The sequence below is a fragment of the Propithecus coquereli genome, unplaced genomic scaffold (genome assembly GCF_000956105.1).
Source record: "Propithecus coquereli isolate 6110/MARCELLA unplaced genomic scaffold, Pcoq_1.0 Scaffold2, whole genome shotgun sequence".
Taxonomy (NCBI): domain Eukaryota; kingdom Metazoa; phylum Chordata; class Mammalia; order Primates; family Indriidae; genus Propithecus; species Propithecus coquereli.
In genome coordinates, this window is record NW_012144966.1 from 3,930,087 (window position 1) to 3,955,090 (window position 25,004).

Below are 25,004 nucleotides of genomic sequence, written 5' to 3' on the forward strand. Positions count from 1 at the left end.
GAACCCTGGGTATCCTCCTCAAATCACTGCGTAGCACATAGTGCACAGTGAACAGCATCAAACCAAAGCGCACAGCTTTCGTGATTTCATTGTCTGACTTCTCTGAAAGGTCTCCATCTTAAGAGTAGAAAAACTGGGGTAAATACGTATAAATTCACCAATAAATTAAATTATCACCTGTATTTCTGGTAGAAATGTCTTTGCTCAAGTGCAGCTTTACATTATGACTATTACTTTTTTATTTTTTGTAGAGACAGGGTCTTACTATGTTGCCCAGGGTGGTCTCGAACTCCTGACCTCAAGCCATCCTCCTGCCTTGGCCTCCCGAAGTGCTGGGATTACAGGCATAAGCCACCACGCCTGGCCCATTATGGCTATTACAATTGGGTTGGGGGCAGGTGGTTACTTCATTTGGAATCTCCCATTCTCTTTAATGTGCCAGCCCCAACCTCTTCACGAACACAGAGCCGGGGCCAGCTGTGAGCGCCCACACGGGTGCTGACGTCTGTCTGCTCACGGGCACACAGGGATCGCGGTGAGACTGCCCTTTGATCTTCCGGTTTCTCCAGCCAGTGGCCACAGTGCAGGCTCCAGTTACTGCGGCTTTGATAGACAGACTATTTGGGCATCTCCGAAAGTAGAAAGCCCGAGCCCCATGACAAGGTGTTACAGATTCTAAGAGTTAGAGAAGGAGCTGTCAGATCACCCTCGGCTCAGCACCAGAACCCTCAAAGGGGGAAAGCTGGCCTGTCACGCACACCAGCACCTCACTGGTCACCAGGTGCTGCTTCTCCCACTTCGTGCTAACGAGCTGGAGAACGGAGAGGCCGTGAGAGACCAGCAGCCGTTCCACGGTCTCTGCATCTGCTTCTTGAAAGAGGCAGCTTCTCTTAGGGCTTTAGAAGGCTCTCTCCTTAAGTATAATCCAGCTAAATCCCACAACTGGTAAATTATTTACTGTCATATACTCAAACTCTGCTCTAAGGCTCTAAACAGTGGAAACTGATCCCAAGACTCGTCTGCTGGCGTCAGGCCCATGGGGGGGGCGGCCACATGGAGACGGCTGTGATGTGACGAGCGTGCAGGGAAGGACGGGCGCAGGGGCTTCCACGGACTGAGAGGCCGCAGGGTGCGGGGAGCTGTTGCTGTTTGTAGCTCGGGCTGGAGGAGGAGGACTTTCTTTGTGGAACGAGGAAAGAACTGGGGCCTTCCCTCACCTCCTCTGTGACTTGCTCCCCAGCCTCAGGCAAAAAACACTTGGTCACTGAGCCATGACAGTTCTGGCCTATGTGGCTATTTTGATGCTGCCCCTTACCACATGGTGAAATTTTATTTCAGACACTTTTTTGTCACAGTAGCAGAAGCACAGGCCTAAGCTGGGATACCACGCTGCAGCTCACTGTTCTAAAGAGAAAGGAGAACCAGACTGTAGTGGACATTCCGCTGGTTTTGACCAGAATAGATTAGCAAACGGCAGGAGGCACTCGGCCTGTTATCCTAAATTCCCAGCTAACTGCAGAGCACCCTGTGGCGGCACACTGAGGGATCGAGGGGCGCCTCCTGGGGATGCACAGCTCCCCAGACAGTCACCCAGAAGGGAACCTTTCTCATTCACCTGGCTGTGGCCTATTTTGCTAGGATTCCAAATGGCATAGCCGAGAGTGCCCATGAAGACAGGGGGTGGCCTTGGGGGACCTGGCAATGCCACACAGACGAGGCAGCAGCCTGAAAGAAGCGTGGGTCAGAGAAGCAATTTCCAATGCCTGCCTTTGTGCCCCCAAGAAGGAATCAGGTCTGGAGGGCGTGAGCACAACCCTCCTCAGTGCAGGCTCCAGGGCATGGTAGAAAATGTGGGTATTTGGGGAACAGATCTGGTAAATGTGGCAAGGCTGATGCCAATTCTGCAGGCTAAACTGTTTTTCCAAAAGCCACTGCTTCTGGAAAACTGTCATGGAGCTCATCCAAAAGCCTTAGCGGTATCTCTCGGCCAGCAGACACTTTTCCCTGCTGACCTGGGGCACTGTGGCTGGGCATGGCAGCTGAGACATCCTGTGATTTTCAAGTGCCTCAAAACACTCCACGGTGTCCCCATGAAGGTCAAGCAGAGTCAAGGAGGCTCACCGAACCCATAAACATTTGGGGGAAATGTGACTTTTTCCTACCCTGGAACTTTTAATGTTCAATCTCCCCACACTCTGATATTTCCAGGCCTGGAGCCCTCCAGAGGTAGGTAACTGGGCAGAAGGCCCAGGTTCTTGTCCTTGCTGGAGGTTTGACCTGGGCAAGTCCCTTAACCTCATCTGTGCCTAGAGTTGTGAAGATCAAGTAAGATGACACATGGAAAAGTACTTTGTCAACACTAAAATATTCTTTAAATGTGTTTTTATTAATTGGGTCCTTAATGTTTCTGTCTTGTAAAGGAAGAGATTGAGCAACTAGAATTTCCATTTCACCAGCATGAGTTTTAAACTATTATGTGGTAATGGCTCTGATGTCATTTAGGCACTGCATTGTACACGGCGATTACCAATACCATTTCTGGTAATGGACTAAATGGTGACAAATCTATACTTTCCAAATTGAAGCAACTTCGCTGGTTCCATTCCCTCTCTCTTCTTCCTGCCACACATCTGGTAGTTCTCGGACCAGGCATTTTGAGACAATCCAGAGATTATAGGGGACACAGACAGACTCTTGAATTTTTAGAGGAAAGGAAACTGGTTTAGGCCAAGCTTGAGATGCTCACTGTGAACCCTGTGGAGTCCAGAAACAGACACACTGCTCGAGGTGTGTGCTAGGCTAGGTCTGGAGCTCCGGCGGGCCCGGCAGCAGGCCAGTGTTGGCAGGTGCAGCCAGTATACACAGAGGAGGGATTTATGTCACCCCCAGAACTTATAGGCTTCTGGAAATTACCAGAGATGCAGAAAGCCTCCACGAGCTCACTGCAGTTTTCACAGACAAAATGATTGCCTTGCATGGAGAAGGATATACAGGACACAGTGATTATAGCAAAGATCAGAGCTTTATGGCTTCCTATCCTGTCTGCCATGCTCTAAAGGGTGACATCATCAGGGTAGATTCATGACTCCTCACAGAACTGATTTCTACCACCAGGTACAATCTTGTACAGTGGAACCTGAGTAGTGGCTGGGGCTTCTCTGGAGCAGGGAAAAGAATAGAACCCTCAAGCAAGAAGGGAGTCAGGGAGTCAGGGTGGAGACAGCCACGTGCCAGATAGCCCAGGTCTCTCTGATCACCTATAAGCTCCAAGAAAAGCTGGGATGGAGGGAAGGAAGCTCTCGAGATCAGAGCAGAGGCATTTAAGCCTACAACTAGCATAAACAGGTCCCAAAGTCCCAAAACAATGACCTTGAGGCCCCCAATATAACTTCATTGTCACTTCCTCTGGTTACAGCCACTTAATCTATTAGACTAAAGTGAAAACGCTCCTGCCATTGCTCAGACGCCTCTTTTTGCTGGGACATTCTTGGAAACCAGGCAACTCTTATAGTTCCTTTGCTACCGTAATACAGTAACTCTAGGTGCTGTTTACCAAACACGAACTCGTGCCTGCCACGTGAGCACCCATCACTATTTCTAATAATGCTATTTACAGCCCCAATGAACAAAAGAGAAGCCCAGGTTCAGAGAAGTTAAGAACTTGCCTGAGATCACAAAGAAAGGACTTGGACACTCTAGCCTGGGGTCTGGGGCTCCTGAGGGATGTATCCACCCACTACACCACCTTCCCCAAAGGTGCTGCCATTGCCTTCGGGTTGCCGAGTAAAGCAAGTGGGTTGCTCCTCTACCCACGTGTTCACCCTGGGTCACTAGCGCCCCGTTTCCAGGCACTATCAAACGACAGTGCCCCACCCCACTGAATGTTATTACTTAAATAATTTCTAGCAACTTAACCTGAACTTGTAACATTTTACTACTTCCTCTCAGAGCCTCAGCTGGCTGTGGTTGCAAGTTGAGGAGTTGTGTATAGAACTGAAGATTGGAGAGAGGACAAATCCTTTCAAGCTCATCTTTTCTATCCTTTGGTTTGCGCTGCTTTGGTCACTTTGATCTCTGCGAGACGCACACTCCCTCAGATGCACAGAAGGCATACTGCCAAGCAATACAGTTTTAAATTCCTTTGCAAACAAATAAACAAAAAATACCCTTGAAAATCCTGCTCTGCAAATGCTCAGCTCTGAAGCTTCCTTTTTATAGATTTTTCCAAAGTAACTTATTTTCAAACATTTGTAATATTTTGAAATATCCAAAGCAATCTTCACCTCTAACTATACCATCTGGCTGCTCAACAAATAGTAATTGCTCTGAGGCAGGCAGACCTCAAAAAAATTAAAATTAAATAAAAGGAAAAAGTAGGCTCCTCACCGAAGTTTACATGACATTTGCACATTGCTCAAGTGCTTCTCAAACGAAGCCAGCGCCGACAGCATCTATGGGGATGAGGGAGCTGGTGCCTCAGAAGGGTTGCCTATTATTCACTTCGAAGCAAACAGCTGTGTGCCACTGTCCTTGTGTGGACACCCCTATGCTCAGGGGCCTCCGATGGAATTATTATTTCCTATGAAGAACTACACTGAGGCCCAAAATACGTCTCCCACAGAGGCAAAGGCAGGCACAGCACATGCGTGTGTGCAGGTGAGCCTCTCAGGCATCCGGGCAGGTTGGGGGATGGCCCCTGTCTCGGAAGTGGGGTCTTGTCCCAGTGTCTCACAGGTACGTGGGGGGGACCAGAGCAAGTGCCTCATCCTCTCTGAGCACTTCACCGCCACCTCCAGGGAGAAGGCGGAGCTGCTGAGTCCTGGGAGGCCCTGCACGGCAGGCTGCCTGCAGGAGTGCAGCAGGTGGAAGTCCCCACGGCCCTTGCCAGATCCTCACCTAGCAGGCTGATGCCCAGCCGGGACAGGCCCTGTCGCAGCCCATCACCCAGGCTTTCGGGGAGCTGCCGCCGCCACTCCTCCTGCCGGTTGTAGTGCTCCTCGTCCAGTGAGAGCCGGTCCATGTTCCGGGCCAGGCTTGTGGCCAGGTTGGTGATGGACGTGAGGGTACCTGAGGGCACAAGAGCACAGGGTTGGCCTCCTCATCACAGACATGGTGGACCCCAGGGCAGTGGCCCCAGAGGGCTGGGGGCAGTGGGGAGAAGCGGCCGTAGGAGCATTTGTGGCCCCTCCTGGACATGCCCAGTGGTGGGTAACAGTGGCTCCCTCTTGGCCAACCTGAGCAAGAGCCTTAAGAAAATGAGCTGAAGATTACCATTTGTCCACAAGGGTGATGGTACTCCTCAAAAGGGTAAGGTAAGAATCTAGGCTGGCAGAAATAGGCCTAGAGTTTTACATGAAACTCTCCTTCATTATCATTTAATTGTCAAGGCTTGGTTAAAACTACGAGTTTTTCTGCAGGCCTAGATCTGGGAAAAACAAACATACCAACCAAAAAATCTGTTAGTTTTCACATCCTCATTGAGGCCCAATTTTGAAAGTTAAAATTTGCCTGCTCTGATTTTAAAGGGTAAGCTCATGTTGCTGAATTTTAGATTGTAAAGAAATGTTTCCACTTTAGGAATAAACATTATTCTCTCCATATTACTTCAGTCGTAATAAAGGGAGACACTAAATTTTATCATTTGACATTCTGAAGAAATAGTTATTGTGCCATGGAGAATATGTACAATTTTGATATTCAGGATGTTAACTGAAAAAAAGTAATAAAGGGAGTGGATCACGTGAAAGCCATGATTCGGTCTGGTTTTCCTAAGAAAGGCTATTCCAGCATCTTGCTCAAAACGGTCATGGTCCCTTCCAGCAGGTCTGCATCTATCTCAGTGAGCAAAACTGGACATCAATGGACAGATCTGGTCGCTAACAAACTAGCTCATCTGTTATCGAACATCTAGTTTCAAGAAGAAATAGTGTCATTTTCACAGCTGCATCTTTACCATAATCTGAAAAGAAAATCTACACACAAGCACGCGTGTGCACACGCAACACACGGATACCAACAAACCAAAGAAATTCTGCTAAGAGAAGGAGAGAACAAGTGTAAAATCATTCAGTGAGTCAGAATGCTAAAGAACCACTGAAGTTCAGTTTAGCAGGTGTTGGTTGTTTTATTTTAAAATAAAAACAACAGAACCACAGAGATTCCAGTGTCAAGAGTGAGAAATCTGCCAGTGACTCATCTGGTGCATTTCTGCAGCTCAGCCCAGTCTCCAGGATGGCTTGGGGGAGTGTCCTTTCCATTGTCCGTGGAATTTGTTTGTATTGTTCTCGCTGTTCTCTTGCCAACTCCCCACCTATAATCTCCCACCCCCTCTATGGATCACAGATACTCATATTTCAAGCTTGAGTCTTCCTTTGAGGCCTTCTAGAGACTTCCACAACCTCACCACTCATAACGGAGTTGCAGCACTGTCTACAGTAAAATGCCCTTCGTGGGGAAGAGGCCCTTTGCCCTGTTTTCCCTGTCTCCTTCTGAGAAGTCAAAGGGACTCAGATGGCCCTTGTTAGTTCCCAAGTCACTGCCAACCTGACCAAAATATCATCAAGCAAACACACAGAGATAAAACTAAAATATTCTTCTCGTGGGAAGCACTTGGGCCTCTGTGCCCGATGACCGTCTTGGCCACAAGATGGCACTGTTCACGTATCATGCTGGAGAAAAGCTGGAGGCTTCACCTCCAAATCAGCTTCCATGTCAAAATGTATCCATATCCTTAAGAAAGTTATGACAACTGTATCTACATTCAAAAAAATATGATGAGGCAACACAGTGTAGGATTTCTGATGTTTAACAGAAATCCTGAACACCTTTACTATTTCTGTATTTATCACATGGAATAACAGTTGAGCCAGCCCTTGTTTTCCCAGTGGGAGGTTTAAAATTCTGAAGTTTCTGAAACATTTTCACACACTACAGGCAAGGCGTGATCTGTTTAAAACATAAGACATTATATATGAGCTTTGTTACAAATCCAAGCTTTCACTGCAAGCTAACAGCCAAACAAAGCTACAGGCAATCTGAATGCATTTCAAACTTTAACACATTCTTTAAAAATAAAGAACAAGACGGGGAAGGAATGAAATTAAGGCATGATTACAAGGAACTGAAATAGCTACCTTTGGAAATGTGCCTCACAAATGATGTCGTCCCTCTGGAGACTCCGCTCACGAAGGCTCCGGGGCCCCGGGTCAGCCCCTCGTACGGCAGCCTGAAGAAGTCGGCGATGCCGTTCCCGACGCTCCTCACCAGGCTCGCGGGGCTGCCGAGGATCTCCAGGGACCCAACCACCCAGCCTGCAGCGGGCCAAAGGGAAGCGGTTAGCGAAACCTTAAAAGCAGCACTTTCAACGTTTGTGACAAAGTGACATGTTTTCCCCGCAATCCATTTTCCACATGAGAATTGAGAATGTACTAGGCTTATTTGGAGCAAAATAAGGGAAATAACTCATTCGCTGTGAATTCATAAATGGCAAACTTTCATACTTTATAAATCAAAGTGATCCTTGGCGGCCCCACAAATGGCTTTAATACTACTCCCTTGCTGGAGCCTCCTGTGTTCCTGCTAACAGGGATCCATGTGCAGGGGGCGCGCCCCAACCCCAGCCCGAGGAAGGTGCTTTCTTGGGCTGCAGGTGTCTGCAGGCCAGGACGTCTTCTCGAAAGCTCCCTGGGCAGCAGAGGCACTGGGATGAGGAGGAGATGCCTGGTCCGGGGGAGGACGCCAGATGCTAAATGGGGTGTTGCAAAGGGGATGCAAACTTCTGAAAGGACGGGGGAGTTATTTTTAAGCTTTCCCAATCCCACCAAGTTGAGTGCTTCCCTTTGGAGCAGAGCTAGAGCCAGACAAATGTCTCCCCTTCAACCCCAGCTTCGGTGGTGTAAACATCAGTGACAGGGACATACTGATTAGGTTAGCAAGAGGGGAGTGTTCCCTGTGAATGTCCCAGGGGGGTGGCCTGGATCTGGTTTCCTGTTCAAGCTCGGGCTTGCCAGGAGCTGGCCTGCTCTGTGGCCTGGATGCCCCATGGGAACATGGCTGTGGTGTGGGGTCCGGCAGAGGCAGCTGGTCACCTGCCCCCTGGAGTGGGGGCAGAAAATATCCAAGAGTATGCCCTGGGGTGGGGATTTGGGGCCATAGGCCCAGGAGACTGGAGGGGCAGGCAAGGGCCAGGGGCCAAGGAGAGGAGGAGTCCAAAAAGACAACTTCCTCGGGAATCCACTGACCGCCCCCAGCCTGGCACTCAGAGCCCGTAATGGCAAGGTTGTGGGGCTGGGACTGTGCAGGAGCCATCCCTCCCTCACCAGCAGTCTCTTGGAGGACAGTCATGTGACAGAGATCGTCAGTCAAGTCACCAGTCCGAGAGAATCGGGAAGGTGTGGGTGCAGGAGCCCAGCCTGTGCACAGAGGGACATTCTTAAATTCTGAGTTCCCTTCCCTTCTCTGGAAAATTAGGATGGTAACACTAGGGTTTAGGTCAAAGGAGACAATAATTTCCAGAAGATAATGATTACAAATAGGAGGGCCTATGGGTGCCAGACATTCAACTCATTTAATTCTCACAGCAATTGTGCAAGAGAATTATTATTATCACACTGCTAATAAGTTCAGACTAGCTGATGACCAAGCTGCTGTGTGGGTCTGGGAATGGACTAGGCACAGGAGGCAGAGACAAATCCAACATGGTGTTACTTTGTTTCCAGACTCATAGTCAGACCAAAAGGAGGAAACCAAGGCTCAGAGATTAAGCCAATTGCTCTAGTCTCCCGGCTGATTACACATGTGGGCTGGGTTTCCAACCCAGGTTTACCTGATTCGTAAGGCCCCCCCCGGCTTCCATGAGCTACAAAGAGTAGGCAGGATACCGTGGGAGGTTATGGAATATTATTCTCTGGAGGGCCCTCTCTGGAGGTAAAGCAACAGCAGATCCCCTTTAGCCTAGAATGGCCGTAAATTTCCACCTGAAGGCAGAAGATTGTTGTAGACACATGTCAATTCCCCTTCTCTCCAAAGATGCCACATATGGAGAAAGAGTAGCTACTGCTAAGCAAAGCCCACTCTACGACAGGCCCGTGCAGGTCAGCGCAGGGCACATGGAGAGAGCGGGAACCCCCAGCCTCACCGGCCCACTCTCACCCAGCCGCTGGGGGCCCTTCCCTTCTCCTCTGGGCCATGCCAAGGGTGAGGCTGGAATCCCCTGGGTCAGGACCACTGAAGACTGAAACCACTGCCTGACCGGAGGGCTAGGTGTGGACCACAGCTACATCTCAGGAGCATCTGAGCTGGCCAGAAAATATCCAAGGGTACTCCTTTATTTTCCTCCAAAAGCAAATATATCTTTTTGCTTACTCGTTTGGAAATTTTGTTGAAAAAAGAAGTCTGCCTGGCTTCCCATCAAATTGAGACTTGGGGCTGAAGAGGGACCTCAGGAAGTTATAAAGTCCTCATTCTTTCTTCAAATAGGGTCACTCATTTTAATTTCTGCATCCTTATTTTTTAAAACCTCTTCAGGTAACTCCAAAACTTCCCTAGAAATGAGATCAGAGTCTTTTTGACCTCCGCAGGAGGGAAACTTCTACCCAAGTCCAACGGGAGAATGCTCACTCCCAGGCCAGCCCTCCTCCTTCCTCTGCAAGGATGCTAATCCATTGTCTCAGACACCTTTCTCTACCTGGGGGGTGGTAGCCTCCGGCCATCTCCCCATGTCCCACTCCTTCAATCACTGTTTTCCTTCAGATAATCTTCAGACTGTCCCCAAATTTTTAGTGACAGAAAAAAACTTGGCCCTCTGTATCAGAATTCCTTGTCTCAGTATACAGCAGGATGGGGGCAGCAGCTTAGAGGATCTTTAGGTGAATTACCAAAAAAAAAAAAAAATTCCAAATTGAATATTCTTGAGAAAGCTTATTAAAAACGTAAAACAAAACAAAGAGAGATCATTTGGAGCACACAGGCTGCAGCGACATGGTTACTTGGTGCCACAGGTAGAGCCAGCTCAGTGCACAGATGAGCGCGCCCCGCACCCCTGCAAGACGCGGACTGAATGGTAGCCTCGCTCCTTCCCGGGCCTCAGACTGGACCTTGGTAACCTTTGTGCCCGCTGCTTATGGTAAAAGCAAAAGCTGCCTGAAAGGGAAAGTTTCTGGAATTGTTTATAAGCATACTCCATTAAATTTGAAACGTTAACTGCTTCTTTTTAAATGATTTCTTAGCAAGCAGGAAATATTTCCTCCATTGTCCTGCAAGCTATCAAAACAACAGGTCCCCTCTCCCTGATCCTGTCAGAAAGCCCTATTAACTCTATGAATTTCGTTATGGAGAAAATGCAATCTTACCATTATGGCAATAACACAGGTCATTCACTGCCACAATCTTAATCTCATATGGGAATGCATTCACCAAGTGCAATGTTACAAAGAGGGTAGAACAAAGGTTCTCTCCTTTGTAACTTTCAGAAAGTTAAGATTTCCATGTTCTCTACTGGAAAGTGTTGACAAGGTCAACTCTGAATGCTGTTCCTTGCTTGAATTCTTGGGAGCCAGATTATTAAACTAAAACTGCTTTAGAGTGAGCTTAGCTCAGGAACACGTGCTTTGATACTGATTACCATAAAGTATCCCAAGACCACATGGACCCCAACACTCAGTCTTTATCGAAGTTTTCTCCATACAAAATTTTGCATGCAGATTCAAAGCACCCCTTGCAGACTTTTCCAGCCACACTGAAAATGGAAGCGTTACCTCTCCTACTAAGCACCTGGGCCTGCAGGACAGCTATCTGCTTGGTACTAGGGAGTGGTAGGGCCAGAGCAAGGACCATGTTTTCTCTTTGGACTCAGGTCTGTGGAAAGGCTGAGACACCAACAGCCTTCTCTTTGTGATCTGTCTGGACAGGAGTGCAGCACTGGGTAGCAAGAGGACCCCTGATGCATCTTACGAGCATGGAAATCCTCTGAATTTCTCACGTACCACTGTTTAGAAAACGAACACCCTAGAACTGGATTTCTTACAGGACTGAGGCCTGGGCTAGTTTTTCTGGTTGCACTAAGTGTGCTAAGAAAGGGCCTTGTGCCTGCAAGTGCTAAAAAAAATGTTTTCTAAATTGAATTAAAATTGTTAAGTTATATAATAGCTCCTACTGCTTCAGTGTCTAGTAAGTGCCAAGCAAAATGCTGGGTACCTTACACTTTCATCTGATCCTCTCAAAATCTTAAAATTCATTTTATAGATGAGGAAACTGAGACTCAGGGAGGTTCAATAACTTGCCCAAGGTCTTATTAATACATCTAACGGTGGCAGAGTGTGGCTTTAGATCCAGTCCTGTTTCACTGTGAAGCCCATGCATGTCACCTCTCACCACTGCTTCCTATTTATGTCTTCAGTGAGGCACCAACCCAAAGCGTGTCACTTTTGACCAGACTGTAGCTCATCACACACCCCCAGCTAGTGTGCTCACCTGCTCTAAAAAGAGCCCCAGTGGCATAGTGCATGGCCAGGGCATGCACAAGCTGCCTTGCCGTGGTGAAGATGGGTCCTCTTTCAAACATGGAGAAGGAGAGAGGAGTGTGGTCGGAGGCTATGTACAGCTTGAGGGAAGCGTGGATGCTGACAAGCAAATTCACCGGCTGGATCACCAGTTTCCGTAACTTCACAGGGTTCACCAAGGCCCTGGCGTGCTGTCTGACCTGCATGGGCAGCACCTGTTTATCCCCAGAGAGGTGTGCAGAGTGACAAGCCAGTTTGCTGTTAGGAAGGTAAGTGTCAAACAAAGTTTTGATGTAGTATACAAATGTATCTTCCACATATAACCGGGCAGGTTTTAATTCAAAACTGAACTCATTAATATCAAATAAGCAGCTCTTGCCCTCAGATAAGGTGATGCAAACTTTGATAAAACAGTTTTCTTTGTATTCTTCCAAATCTTTGCTGGATACCAGGAGACTCTGCATTTTGGAACACTGAATGGGTTCTGTCTTTTCTTCCTGGCAGACCAAGACAGCGAAGTGGAAATTGGACTTGTTATAAAGCTGGTTGTCCAGCTGCAGGTCCCCACAGTAGACTTCCACGCGGTAAAGCTCAAAGAGGGTGGCCGCAGGCTCTTCCCCAGAGAGGGGACCAGCCCCTGGGGCCATGTGGAGAAAAACGTTGTCCAGTGTGAGTCTCAGGAGCTCAGCTGATGCTTTGTGGTGGGTGAGGTCATCAAACACTGCCAGGCTCAACTGAGTGATGAACAGTTTAAATGTAACAATCTTTTCCAGAGTTCTAGAGGAGAAAGGGAAGAGAACATCAGTTTCCCCCTGGCTTTTCTTTCTTCTTTCTTATGTAACGACTGAGCCTTATTTAACATCTCCTGATGGGACATCAGATTCTCGTGAGAAACAAACAAGAACTCAACTTTCAGTACATCGTGTTTGGGCAGAGCCAGTCACAGTATTGGGAAACGTTCCCGATGGGACTATTACAAGTCCTTGTCTTGCTTCTGTATGTGTTTCCCTTATCAACACCAGATTTGTACTCCAAAATTCCTCTAGTCTTTGTGCACTAACTCTTTATCATGATGACCACAAGGCAGAGGGATAATAAAATAACTGAGACTCCTTAAATTGAGAAAGTGAAGCAAGCAGAAGAAAACTTAGCAGGAACTCCTGCCACAACTGCCCCCTGTAGCACTTGAGTCTGTGCTCTGCTCTCCCCTGACCAACTTCTAGGGCAATTCATCTCTTTCCTACAGTATCTTTTTCTTCATTACTAGCAGCTTATACACATGCTGTCATTTCTCTTATCTTCAACCTCCCCCCCAGCCCGTAGCTCCACTTCCTCCTCTAGCTCCCTCTTGTTTTTCCCATCCCCTTATGTAGACTTCCTGTCCCTCTCCTTCCTACTCTCTGGAGCTCGCTCCAAATAGGCTGTTGTGCCCTCATGCCTGGTCTAAGAAAACAACTCTTGTCAAGGTCACCAGTGACTTCCATTTGCCCAAATCCAATGATGAATTTTCAGCTTTCTGTTTACTTGCTACCAATGGCATTTGGCATTGTTGGTAAGTCCCTCCTGGACACACTTTCTGCACGTCTTCTCTCAGCTCCTCCATCTGCCTGGTCTCCCACGCTCAGCTGCCCATGCAGAACCCTCCTTCTCTCCCAGGCCTCTTAAACTCAAGGTGCCCAAGGCTCAGCCCTGGTCCTCTTCTCGTCCCCTCTGCACTGACCTCCTTGGGGATCACCCAGTCTCAGGGCTCATAGTACCATCTATACGCTGATGACTTCCAAAGTACGTATTTAGCCTAGAACTCCCCTGAACTCCAATCCTGTGTATCTAACTGCCTACCCACACATTTAGGTGTCTAAATGACATCTCAGTAAAATGTCTATCATCAAACTCTTGATCTTACCCCTAAAGCTGCATACATAGAGTCTTTCCCATCTCAGTTAATGGCAACCACATCCTACTAGTCGCTCAGACCAAAAATTTCACAGTCATCCTTGATGCTTCCATTTTCAGCCATTATCCAATGTATCAGGGAAATCCCATTGGCTTTTCCTTAGGAGCACACCCAGAACCTATTTCTTACCTTTTCCACTGATACCACTGTAGTCTAAGTCAACAGTGTCTCTAGTAATAACTGTAGTAATCTCCCAACTAGTCTCTCTGCTTGCTTCCTCCCTTATTTCTCTACAGCTCCTTCAACAAAGCAGGCACTGATCTTCTAGAAATTTAAGTCACAGTGTGTCACTTCTTTGTGCAAAATGCTCCAATAACTTTCTTGTTTCACTCAGAATTAAAGCTAAGCCCTCACAATGGCCCACGAGGCCCTAAACATCCCATCTCCCTCCTTCCAGCCCTCACCTCCCTGACCTCAGGCACTGCTGCTCTTGCTTCCGCCCACCCCACCCACAACAGCCTCCCCCTGCTCCTCCCGTATGCCAGGCACTCTGCTTCAGACCTTTCCAACGGCTGGGCCCTCTGTCTAGAAAGCTCTTCCCTCAGATAATCATGGGATGCCACCTTGCTGCTTTCAAGCCCTTGCTCAAATGTCAACTTCTCAGTGAGGTTTTCTACAATGATTTGTTTAAAGCTCTACTCTCCTGGTCTGTAGCACCTGGCGCCCCCGGGGCCCTCTCACCCCTCATATTTATTTGCATGTATAAATAAATACAGAAATTTATTAAATAATCACTTATAACCCCATATCCATTAACAATTTTGGTTGTTTCTTTTCCTTTCTGTCTTATTTCTAGAAATGTTTTCTCTGTGCATATCATATATATTTATGTGTATATATGTACAGATAACATAACTAGGATCATATTTATATATTCGATGTTATATTCTGCTTGCTTATTTTAGATTATATCATGTGAATTTTTCTATTTCATTAAAATTCTTTAAGACCTGTTTTTTTTTGTTTTGTGGGTATAACATTTTTGGTACATTTATGTATCATCCATTTCCCTACTGATGGGTATTTGTACTCTGTATATTTTGCCATTATAATTAACAGTGTGATAAATATCTGTGTATATCTTTGCCTACTTCTCTAATTATTTCCTTAGCTGTTAAACTGTTACAAGTAGAATTTCTAAGCCAAAGGGATTTTAAAGCTCTTAATGCATATTGCTAATGTGCTTTCCAGAAAATTATACCAATTTACACTTCCACCAGGACTATATATGATGAAACGTCATTGTTAATTTCATAAATAATATCTTATTTAAGTTTGCATTTCTTTGATTACTTGTCTTTCTTCTTTCATTCATGTTTTTTGCCTTTGTTTTTGGAAGGAGGGGATATCTTTATATTATTCCTGTTGAATTATATGAGTTCTTTTACATTTTAAAAATATTAATTCTTTGTCTGGTTCTTTTTTTCTTCTTCCTGAGACAGGATCTCACTCTGTCACCCAGGCTGGAGTGCAGTGGCATGATCATAGCTCACTGCAGTCCCAAACTCCTGGGCTCAAGCAATCTTCCTGCCTCAGCTTCCTGAGTAGCTGGGACTACAGGTGCACACCACCTCACCTGGCTAATTTTTCTGTAGAGAAGAGGTCTCACTGTGTTGCCCAGGCTGGTCTTGAACTCCTGGCCTCAAGTGATCCTCCCGCCTCAGCCTCCCAAAGTGCTGGGATTACAGGCGTGAGCCACCGCACCCAGCCCTCATGTTTTTAAAATCTGATGGCAATGCTCAGGTCAGTCAAAGGGGAAAATATGGCTCTAAGAGGTGTATTTATATCTGATGTAGCTCTAATTGCTAAATTTTATTACTAATTATTAAGTTGTGTGGATACAGAGGTATTAACTTGCATTTCATGCTAGTAATAACAGTATAATTCTAAGATGCATAGTTTGTAAACCAGTTTGTTAATCTTATCACAGAAGTTTAAGGGGTACCCAAGAAAGAAAATATATTGCTATCTATTGTAGGTATGATTTAATGCTAATAACCATATCCTTACTTATGGATTACACAATAACTAACCAAAAGCTTTGATACATATATAGAGATGACAAAGAATGGTAAATAGTAGCCTTACAACTTTATAACAGGAAAGCTTACTATATTTTTACTGAGACAATAATTAAACCTACCTGTTGGTATTGGATAAAATAGATCCTGCTTTTCCTTCTGGGGCCATAGTGATGAGGACCATGCCACACTGATGGACAATGTCCACATACACATAGCCAAACCCAGTCAGAAACACAACCTGCAAAAAGAATATTCAAAATCTGATTAAAAAGAAATAAAAAACACTACTGAAGGGGCTCACTTCAAACGTCTCAAGTTCTGATTCCATACCACAAACAACTTCCTGGTTACATTTCGTTATAACCATGTGTACAGGCTAGGCTATTCAGTTGACTTGAATTGAAAAAAAAAATCAAATCCAGATTTTTCAATATCCAGCTGTAAGGTTCATAGAAAAAAAAAATGATGGATGACGGGGCATGAGTGTCTTCATTCTCTGCTTCTTTGGAATTGGCAAGTAACTCTGTATGGGCTGGAGTCCAGCCATGGGGCCCGCTTTATGTGTGCATATGAATCTTGGTGGAAAAAACCCCTAAAACTCAGGACTTGAAGTGGAATGTGCAAAGAACTTTCTGGCTCTTGAGTGTTGACTTACTATTCTGGGGGTATCCTTCCATGCTGGAGACACAAAAACATACCCCCAAACCCCCCAATAAGACATGTCATAATCCCTCGAAGGTCCCTCATGTATGTAACAAGAATGTTAGATAATTTACTTGAAGTCGAAATTAATTTTTCTACCATGAGAAGAAAGTGGATAAGCCCTAAAAAAAATTCCATCTCAGAAGCCAGGTGCCAGGCCAGCAGAACAAATGTCCTTTCAGCATTAAATACCGATGTTGCTTAAATGGATAAATATTTGAAAACAGAACTATTTGCAAAACAACTCCAAGAACATCACGTTCACAGCCAGGATTATCTGAGGGTAGGGGCAAGAACCTCCTTATGCTTGGGAATGCTGATTCTCATGATTTGCAATATCAATTCAGTCCAAGTCTGGGCCCTTTATTTTCGTTAGGACAGCAAATAAAAGAGGACAGACTGGAAATTCCTGGATGAAAGAACAAACCTAGGTGCTTGCTTGACAAATAACGAATGTGCTCTAACCCTGACTGCATGAAGAGGTACCAGAGAGAGTATACACAGAACCACAGGAGAGAGTGACAGACTCAATCTGAAACTTCAAGGTCACTGGACTTCTTTCTTATGCAGTGGCCCCTCCGTCAGAATTTCTGACCATCATCTCTGCCTCCTCCCTCTTCTCCTCCCCTGCAGCCCCGCTGTCATCAAACTCTCCAGCTCTGCCCGGTTCCTCCACTGCTGCCATTTTTTTCATTCTACAGCCTCTGTGCTAGCTTAGGCCCTTGTCTGCCACATTCTACTCCTTGTGCCTAGAATATATTTTTCCCCACACAACACTTTCTTTGTTTTTTTTTTTTTTGTGGTTAAACTTATTTATTTATTTATTTTTAATTTTTTTTTATTTCAGCATATTACGCGGGTACAAATGTTTAGGTTACATATATTGCCTTTGCCCCACCCAACTCAGAGCTTCAAGCACGTCCATCCCCCAGATGGTGCACACGGCACCCACTAGGTATGTATATACCCATCCCCTCCTCCCCCCTCCCACCTGCCAGATGCTCAATGAATGTTACTACCGTATGTGTACCTAAGTGTTGGTCAATTAAGTCAGTTAATATCAATTTGATGGTGAGTACATGTGGTGCTTGTTTTTCCATTCTTGGGATAAGTCACTTAGTAGAATGGGCTTCAGCCCTATCCAGAATAATACAAGAGGTGCTAGATTACCATTGTTTTTTGTAGCTGAGTAGAACTCCATGGTATACATATACCACATTTTATTAAGCCACTCATGTATTGATGGGCACTTGGGTTGTTTCCACATCTTTGCAATTGTGAATTGTGCTGCTATAAACATTCTAGTGCAGGTGTCTTTTTTATAGAATGTCTTTTTTTCCTTTGGGTAGATACCCAGTGATGGCATCGCTGGATCAAATGGTAGTTCTACTTGTAGCTCTTTGAGGTATCTCCATAATGCTTTCCACAGAGTTGTACTAGTTTGCAGTTCCAACAAGACTTTCAAAATCCCATGTATCTTTACACACGCAGCTTAAAGGATACCTTATTCCATGAAGCTATTCTTTAATTTTTCTATTCCCTTCCAGCTTGACACCCATTCCTACATTCTAAAAGCATTTTAACCATTTTTTTTATTTGACCACAAATTTTATTGTCTGTGTTGCAGTTACCTGTTTATACCTCTAACTCAATTACTAGATTGTAAACTTCTTGAGGGCAGGAAGGGAGTCAATTTGTTATATGTATACTCTCTATGAATATATTTTCCAAATGAATTATTTTGCAAAAGACTCTGTATTTTGAATTTGTCATATTTGTTCCAAGATAAGAATTGAAACTATCATAAAATTTGAAATTAAAACTTAGTTAATGGCTTAAAAAATGACTGAGCTCATGAATCCAAAATCTGAGAAATATTACCATTTATATATAAGAGCCATCTCTTTGTATGATATACAAGGTAAGTCAATTGCTTTTGTACTAGGCTGAGAGATAGGGAATTATTCATTTGGTGCAAACCTTTTTCAGGTCTTGTGTTCCCACCTATATTTCCTTTTCTAAATGACTGTTCAAAACTGAAGTGCACATCCTAGGACTATATTAAAAGGATTCATTCTGTAAAATTTGGATTCAGTCAAAAGGCTGCACTCAAGGATCCAGAAGGCCACATGTGGCCCTAAGGCTGCAGGTTCCCCACCCCTGCCCCAGGTTTTTATCAGAGTGCTAAAAACCAGAACTTTCAAAGGAAGGAAGGAGGGGATGCAAATAGGGAAATGTTTATTTTTCTGCTCATTCCCGAAGTAATCTTCAGGCATTATGAAATGAGGATACTTATATTCTCTAAGATAATAAAGATAAGGTAAGCTGAAGGTTTCTGTTAACTGCCCAAAGGACTTTAGAAAGCAAGCAAATTAACCTTAACTTTCACAATACTTCTTCTGGCCAAAAACCTAGACTCTGGAAAGAAATTTTTGTTGGGTGTCCTTTTCACTCACCACTGAGAATGGAAGAGAGGTAGGCTTTAATCCTTTGAGCCTATCCTTGTCTCTTTTCACATTTAGAGAAGCAACTCACAACTCTAAGCCTTTTGTATAGTGGTAGCTCTAGGGATTAGAGAGTTAGGTCCCTGAAAGACACAGAAATTAGGCACCTATATCCAGGGTCCCCATAAGTGTAAAGTAAATTCTTATCTTGGTCTGATGGCTTGAATATTCAATTATTCAACAAACACTTAGAGAGCACCTACAAAGAATTAGTCACTGTATCAGGCACAGGGAAAATATAATCCTACCCTCGTGTTGCTCATAGCCTAGTTGGTGAAAAAGCCAAGTATACAAATAATGAGAGGATAACTAACAATTCCAGAGCAGAAGTGTATGAAATGCTTCTTCCTCTTAGTGTATTAACCATCATGGTCTCTGTGGGAGCTCCATGGGAACAATGGTTTTGTGTCTGTTTTCTTCAGTACTTATAACCGGTGCCTGGTACTCAAAAAAAGATAAGGCTGATAAGCTGAATGGACATCTTCTCAATGTGGCTCCTGTTGTGCACACTTCTAGTGTCCACCCATGCCTAGCTCTTTTCTCCTTCTGGGCACAGAGCAGGATTATATCCCCCAAACCGCTGCAGTTAGGTGTGGCCTTGTAACTAGTTTTGGCCAATGGGCTAAAGGTAGAATTGACATGTATTACTTATGAGCCAAAGCATAAAGAGCCAGCTTTCTTCTCCTGCTGCAGAGACTGAATAAAAGCTTTATGTTCCAGATCAGTGGTGGACAACATCCAGTCCACTGTCTGTTATTGTAGATAAAGTTTTATTAGAACATGGGGCTGCGAGTAGTGGCTCATAGCTGCATTCCTAGCACTTTGGGAAGCCAAGGCAGGAGGATCACTTGAGCCCAGGTGTTTGAGGTTGCAGTGAGCTATGATGATGCCTCTGCACTCTACCCAGGGCAACAGAGGGAGACTCTGTCTTAAAAAGAACAAAACAAAAAAACCAAAAAAAATAAAAACAAAAAAAGAGCTATGCTTGCTTATTTACATATTACATATTGTCTCTGTCTAGTAGCAGAGTTGAAAAGTTGTGACAGAGAATGCATGGCCTGTAAAGCCTAAAATATTTATAATCTAGACCTCAAAGAAAAATTTTGCTGACTCTTGCTCTAGATGTGGTAGACTGTTACACAATCAATGAACTGCACATCCCAGAATCCATGCCCTTGTATAGTCCCTTCCCATAGTGACATTGAGCTTGGCTATGTGACTTTCTTCAGCTAACATGACACCAGCAAACAAGAGCTTGATGAAACTTGCTTATTGGGGTTTACCCTCTTGCCACCACGTGAGGAAGCCTGGTCTACCCTCCTTAAGGAGAAAAGACCACATGGTGAGAGAGATGCCCAGACTTCCTAACTGAACCCATTCCTTAGCCAACTCTCCAGCTAAATGCAGCTGCATGAGTGATCCCATGTTTATTCTGCAGAAAAACCACCCAGCCAATTCCTTAGAATCAAATTATTATTCTGTTAAACCACTAAGTTTTGGGATAGTTTGTTACAATGGGCTAGATACAGGATGATGGAGCTCTCATCAACCTGGGTCCCTGAGTGACCATGTAACAGAGCCCCTGATGATAAACACTCGGCATGTAGCATGAAGAAGAAGTAAATTCTAGGATGATGGTAGGCAGTATAACCTAGCTTATACTAATATAGATGTTCGTGATGGAAGTAGGGTTCTAGCAAAAACCTAAAATATGAGACCCCAGCTTAATGGCCAGGCAGTAGAAATTGATATTGAAAGCTATAAGAATGGGCGTCCATGTTTGGAAGTGGCAAGACATTTGGTAAAACTGTTGCCTGAGACTAACTGGGAGGTATATCACAAACTTAATAAATCTGTAGCTCTAGAAGATGAGGTTTGAAAACAAAACATCAGTAGTATGTGTTGGCTACTGTTGCCTGTGTCTTACACACTACTGATGTTTTGTATTATGACAAAGGTGAGCTCACGAAAGAGTTGAAGAATTAAAATTGAAGAATTAAAAATGAGAGAGAATAGAGATATTCTAGAAATTCAGAGCCTTGCAAAATTAGAACTATTTTAAATATACTGTGGTCTGAATGTTGTGTTCCCCCACAACATTCTAACCCCTTAGGTGATGATATTAGGAGGTGGGGCCTTTGGCAAGTGATTAGTGCCCTTATAAAAGAGGCTTGAGAAGGCCCCTCACCCCTTCTTCCAGGTGTGGTTACAGTGAGAAGATGACCATCTATTAACCAGGAAGGGGGCCCTCACCAGATACCGAATCTGCCAGTACCTTGATCCTGGATTTCCTAGACTCTAAAACTGTAAGAATAAATTTCTGTTGTTTATAAGCTACCCAGTCACAGGTATTTTGTTATAACAGCTTGAACAGACTAAGACAAAATCCTAAATAGTAAGAGCTAAAATTAGAAAGCCTTTGAACATGAAGGCAGATTAATATTCAGCCTTAGGACTATAGGCATCATACTCACTGTTAAAACTTCTTAACTCTTAAAGTGACTTAGAAAAAAATTTAGATCAAAGGTACAACTTTCCCATAGCAGCTCTCTTAAATCCAGAGAGAAGGAAGCAAGATAGTGAAGAAATATGTCTTAAGGACCACGGGTGTGGTTACTGGCACATGGAATTCTCTGGAATCAAATAGGTAAGAATTCTACTGAGTTTGAGAAATTACCACCACCTAATACACTCATAAACCTGGACTAAAAGAGACTGTGATGATTAGAGACTCAATATAAGCTTCAAGTGGCCAAGGTCATCTGTCAGAGGGTGGATCCAGGAACCTGAAGAACACTGATCAGAGAGCTCCTCTAAGAGCAGAAACACAGCTCAGCTGGAGGCTATTTCTTGCTTCCAGGGTACAAACCCCACAATATGTGCCCAGAAAAATTTCAGAACTGCTATGGGCAAGAGGCTGCCATATGTCTCTCATTCTTCCCCTTTCCAAATTGGAGGGGTTATTACTGTTACCCTGTGCTATAAAATGGCAGGGAGAAGGGGAGCAGATCAGTTCATAGGTCTCCAGAGCAAAGGGCGTCTTACCCAGACTAAGCTTCACTCAGAAGTGTAGATTTCAGGTGTCATATAGTGACTGGTTAGATTCTAACCAGTCTAACCTTGGGGGAAAGATTTGTTTGTTCAGTGTGTGGAAAAAAGAATGAATTAAATAACTGATGGCCAAGGGGATTTTTTTACTTTTTAGTTGTCTGTTTTCACAGAATAACGTGGCCAGTCCTGATAAATGCCGTCATTTGGTTCTTTTTTACATTCTTCACTTCACACTAGTAGTGCGGAGAGTGTGTAGAAGGCCATAGGCAACATATGACAAGAGACTTGCTGTTTTGCCATTAGAATCCGTGTTAGAACACTTTGATCAGTAAGACTGTGTCTTACGTACTATGGGTCTAAGAATGCTTTTGACCCTGAGGTCTTGCCTTCTACTTAGTACACTGTCTTTTAACTACAATTACAAACAAGAAGCACTTTAATATGTGCTTTTCTATGTACTCAGTTATCTTTATTAAAATGATTATTAATATCTAACAATATTTTAAAAAATTATACGCATTTAATTTTATTGAGTAAATAAGTTACAAGGTGACATATAGGAAATAATGAAAAGTATTCTTAAAAGTCTCTCTCTCTCTTCTTTCCTCTTATTTCTATTTCTTTTTTCCCCTCAATAGGCCATATGTGAAATCCAAGGATAATCAAGAGGGAGTTATAAAGTATCCCAGTGCTGAGTCAAGTTAAACTTAAATACTAGTTATCCCTGTTATTAAAAGTCCTTAAGCTGTCCCCTACTCCAATTTTCACTGATTCCCTCTTCACGTGGGCTCCGATTCTCATTATGGAGCATCTTGCTGGGCTCCTCCCTCTCCTTCAGCTCTCTCTCTTCTACTTGATTCATTTTGCCCCACTTCAAATTTTCACTCCCTTCTCAGGTGGAATAGTCTAGCCGACACTTTTTTCACTCCTAGCCTATCCTGGCTACTTTTCCACAACCAAAATTATTCATCCAGCTGGTTTCCTGAAGATAATTTTCTTCCCTCAGAGGAATTCTATCTACTGTTAAAAATAATAGTTTTCTCTCCTACTTTGGAATTTTTTTTAAAAAATTTATTTTATTTTCTTTTAGACATGGGGCCCAGGCTTGTCTCAAACTCCTGTCCTCAAGCAATCCTCCTGCCTTAGCCTCCCAAGTAGCTGGGATTATAGGCATGAGTCACTGTGTCCGGCCTACTTTTGAATCTTTAAGTTGAAGACAGTATCACACATATCTTCTCCTGCGAATTGATATGATGTCTACATTGATCTGAAGAGATGCTAATTAGTCATTTTATTGGTTCAGGTGACTTCTGGCTAAAAGTCATTTTTCATAAAAAATTTCACCCCCTATTTTAGGAAGGAATACATTTAAAATTTACTACTTATATTTCCATACAAGTAGTTTGTAAAAAAGTATCTTAAGTAGTGTTGTATGAAAGGAGAGAAGGTCAGCACTACCCTTGACAAGGATGGAAGAGGCCCTTGGGCCTGACAACATGCATATGGTGTAAAAAAAAAAAAAAAAGAGTATCTTAAGTATAAAAACCATGATATGGAAGAATTCTAGACTTAGACTTTGAAGGGAGGGAAGAAGGGAGTAGGGAGTGTACTCTTGTACGCCCTCCCTAACCTGTAGAGGATGTACAGGAGTAAGATGTAGCTCGCTTGGTCTCAGCAGTGGACTGTTCTAAGTGGTCTGGTGGTCTGGATAGCCATCTCTGGGCTGGACTTTGCGCTTTAGTGATCACTTTGGTGGTAGCTGTGGAGACACAGCTGAGGATGGAGAGGCTGATAACAGAGAGACCTGTTAAGGGGCTATCACTAAAATCTGGGAGAGAGATGGTAAACCAAAGCTCTGAAGTAGACCCAGGTCACGGAGATAATGAACAGGTTCCAGAGACATTTCTGAGGTATTTCTAACAGAAACTGGTAACTTACTGGTTATGTGGGGGAACAGAGAGAAAAAGGGAGACAGTGGGATGCAGTTAAGAAGTAGACAGGCTTAGAAACCAGAGAGGCCTGGATTTGAATCCCATGACCACTTATCCTGAGCTTCAGGTAGCATCTGCCTTTAAGGGATGTGATAGAGACTAATGACAAGACCTTTGGAGTGTTTGAGGTAAGACAGGCATTTGATACAAATTTACCTCAATATTATTTAAGGTTTTTGTATTGAGAAAACAGTGATGACATTAACTGAAGCAGAGGTTACAGAAGAAGCTGGTTTGGGGTAATGTAAAATGATCATCTTGGTGTCAGACATGTTGAATTTGAGGTGCTTGTAAGATTTTCAGGCCGAGATGTCCAGTGGGTAACTGGAAACACAGACTTGGAGCCTGGAAGGATGTGGGGGCCAGAGATCAGTATCTGGGAGTGATTGGATGATAGATAGTAGGTACAGCTACGAGATGAATTAGATCTCCCAGAGAGAAAAGAAGGAAGATGAATTTCTAAGTTGATCAAGGTAAAAAAAGGTTGGATAGGGATGAAAAGAAAATAGCAGCAATTCTGGATATAATTTTTCCCTCTGTATACTTTTTGAAAAACATTTTAGGGAAATCCTTATGCCTGAGTATATTTCGAAACAGTTGTGACTCAGCCAGAACAAACTGTAAACACGTAGGAGACTCTAGACCAGGGCACTGGGCAGACATTCAAAGGTAGGTGCCAACTTGTTGATACCTATTCTGGCCCAGATCCAGGGGTAGGGAAGGTGAGTGAAGTAAGCAAGAAGCAAAATACCTGCACTACACATTCTATAAATCAGAATTGGCACCTGGATTGGCAACTATTTTTTCTATACAAAAAGTCCTGAATGGAGACTAGAGATATCTCTGAAAACTACTACCTGCTGCTTTAAGCATTAGTGCTTGGGGACACCTCCGTGTGATCTGCATCAAATGGACTGATTACACATTTGAGTCCTGGGTTCACCGAATCACTTAATGAAGCGCCTCTTAAAATTCTTGTAGGTAAGTACTATCTTATACTGTAGAGCTTAATAGTGCTTTCAGATGCATTTTCTTGTTTAAGAAATGTGGGCTAGATGACAGTACGGTTTGGTGTGTTACTGGTTGACTGAACCCAAGCATTAGGAAAATGTCTAGTGATTCACTACAGTATGTAGACCATGGACTTGTCTTGTTCAACATATTTATTAATGACTTGGATGAACATGCAGAATGCATGTTCACCACATCTATAGATGACATAAAGCTACCAGGGATATTTAATACGTTAGATGACAGCATCAGAATTTTCTTTAAAAAAG

At 44.1% G+C, this 25,004-nt stretch overlaps 1 protein-coding gene across 1 annotated transcript in view; it reads right to left on the reverse strand.

Annotated features, from left to right (window-relative positions):
- Window positions 1–25,004, reverse strand: part of VPS13B (vacuolar protein sorting 13 homolog B (yeast)) — a 933,283-nt gene that overhangs the window by 8,960 nt on the left and 899,319 nt on the right. Inside the window, exons 54-57 of the mRNA XM_012643529.1 lie at window positions 15,596–15,714; window positions 11,470–12,275; window positions 7,134–7,310; window positions 4,897–5,067 (exon numbers count right to left, since the gene is read on the reverse strand). Of these exons, the coding sequence (XP_012498983.1) occupies window positions 4,897–5,067; window positions 7,134–7,310; window positions 11,470–12,275; window positions 15,596–15,714 (1,273 nt within the window). The remainder of the gene's footprint in view (window positions 1–4,896; window positions 5,068–7,133; window positions 7,311–11,469; window positions 12,276–15,595; window positions 15,715–25,004) is intronic.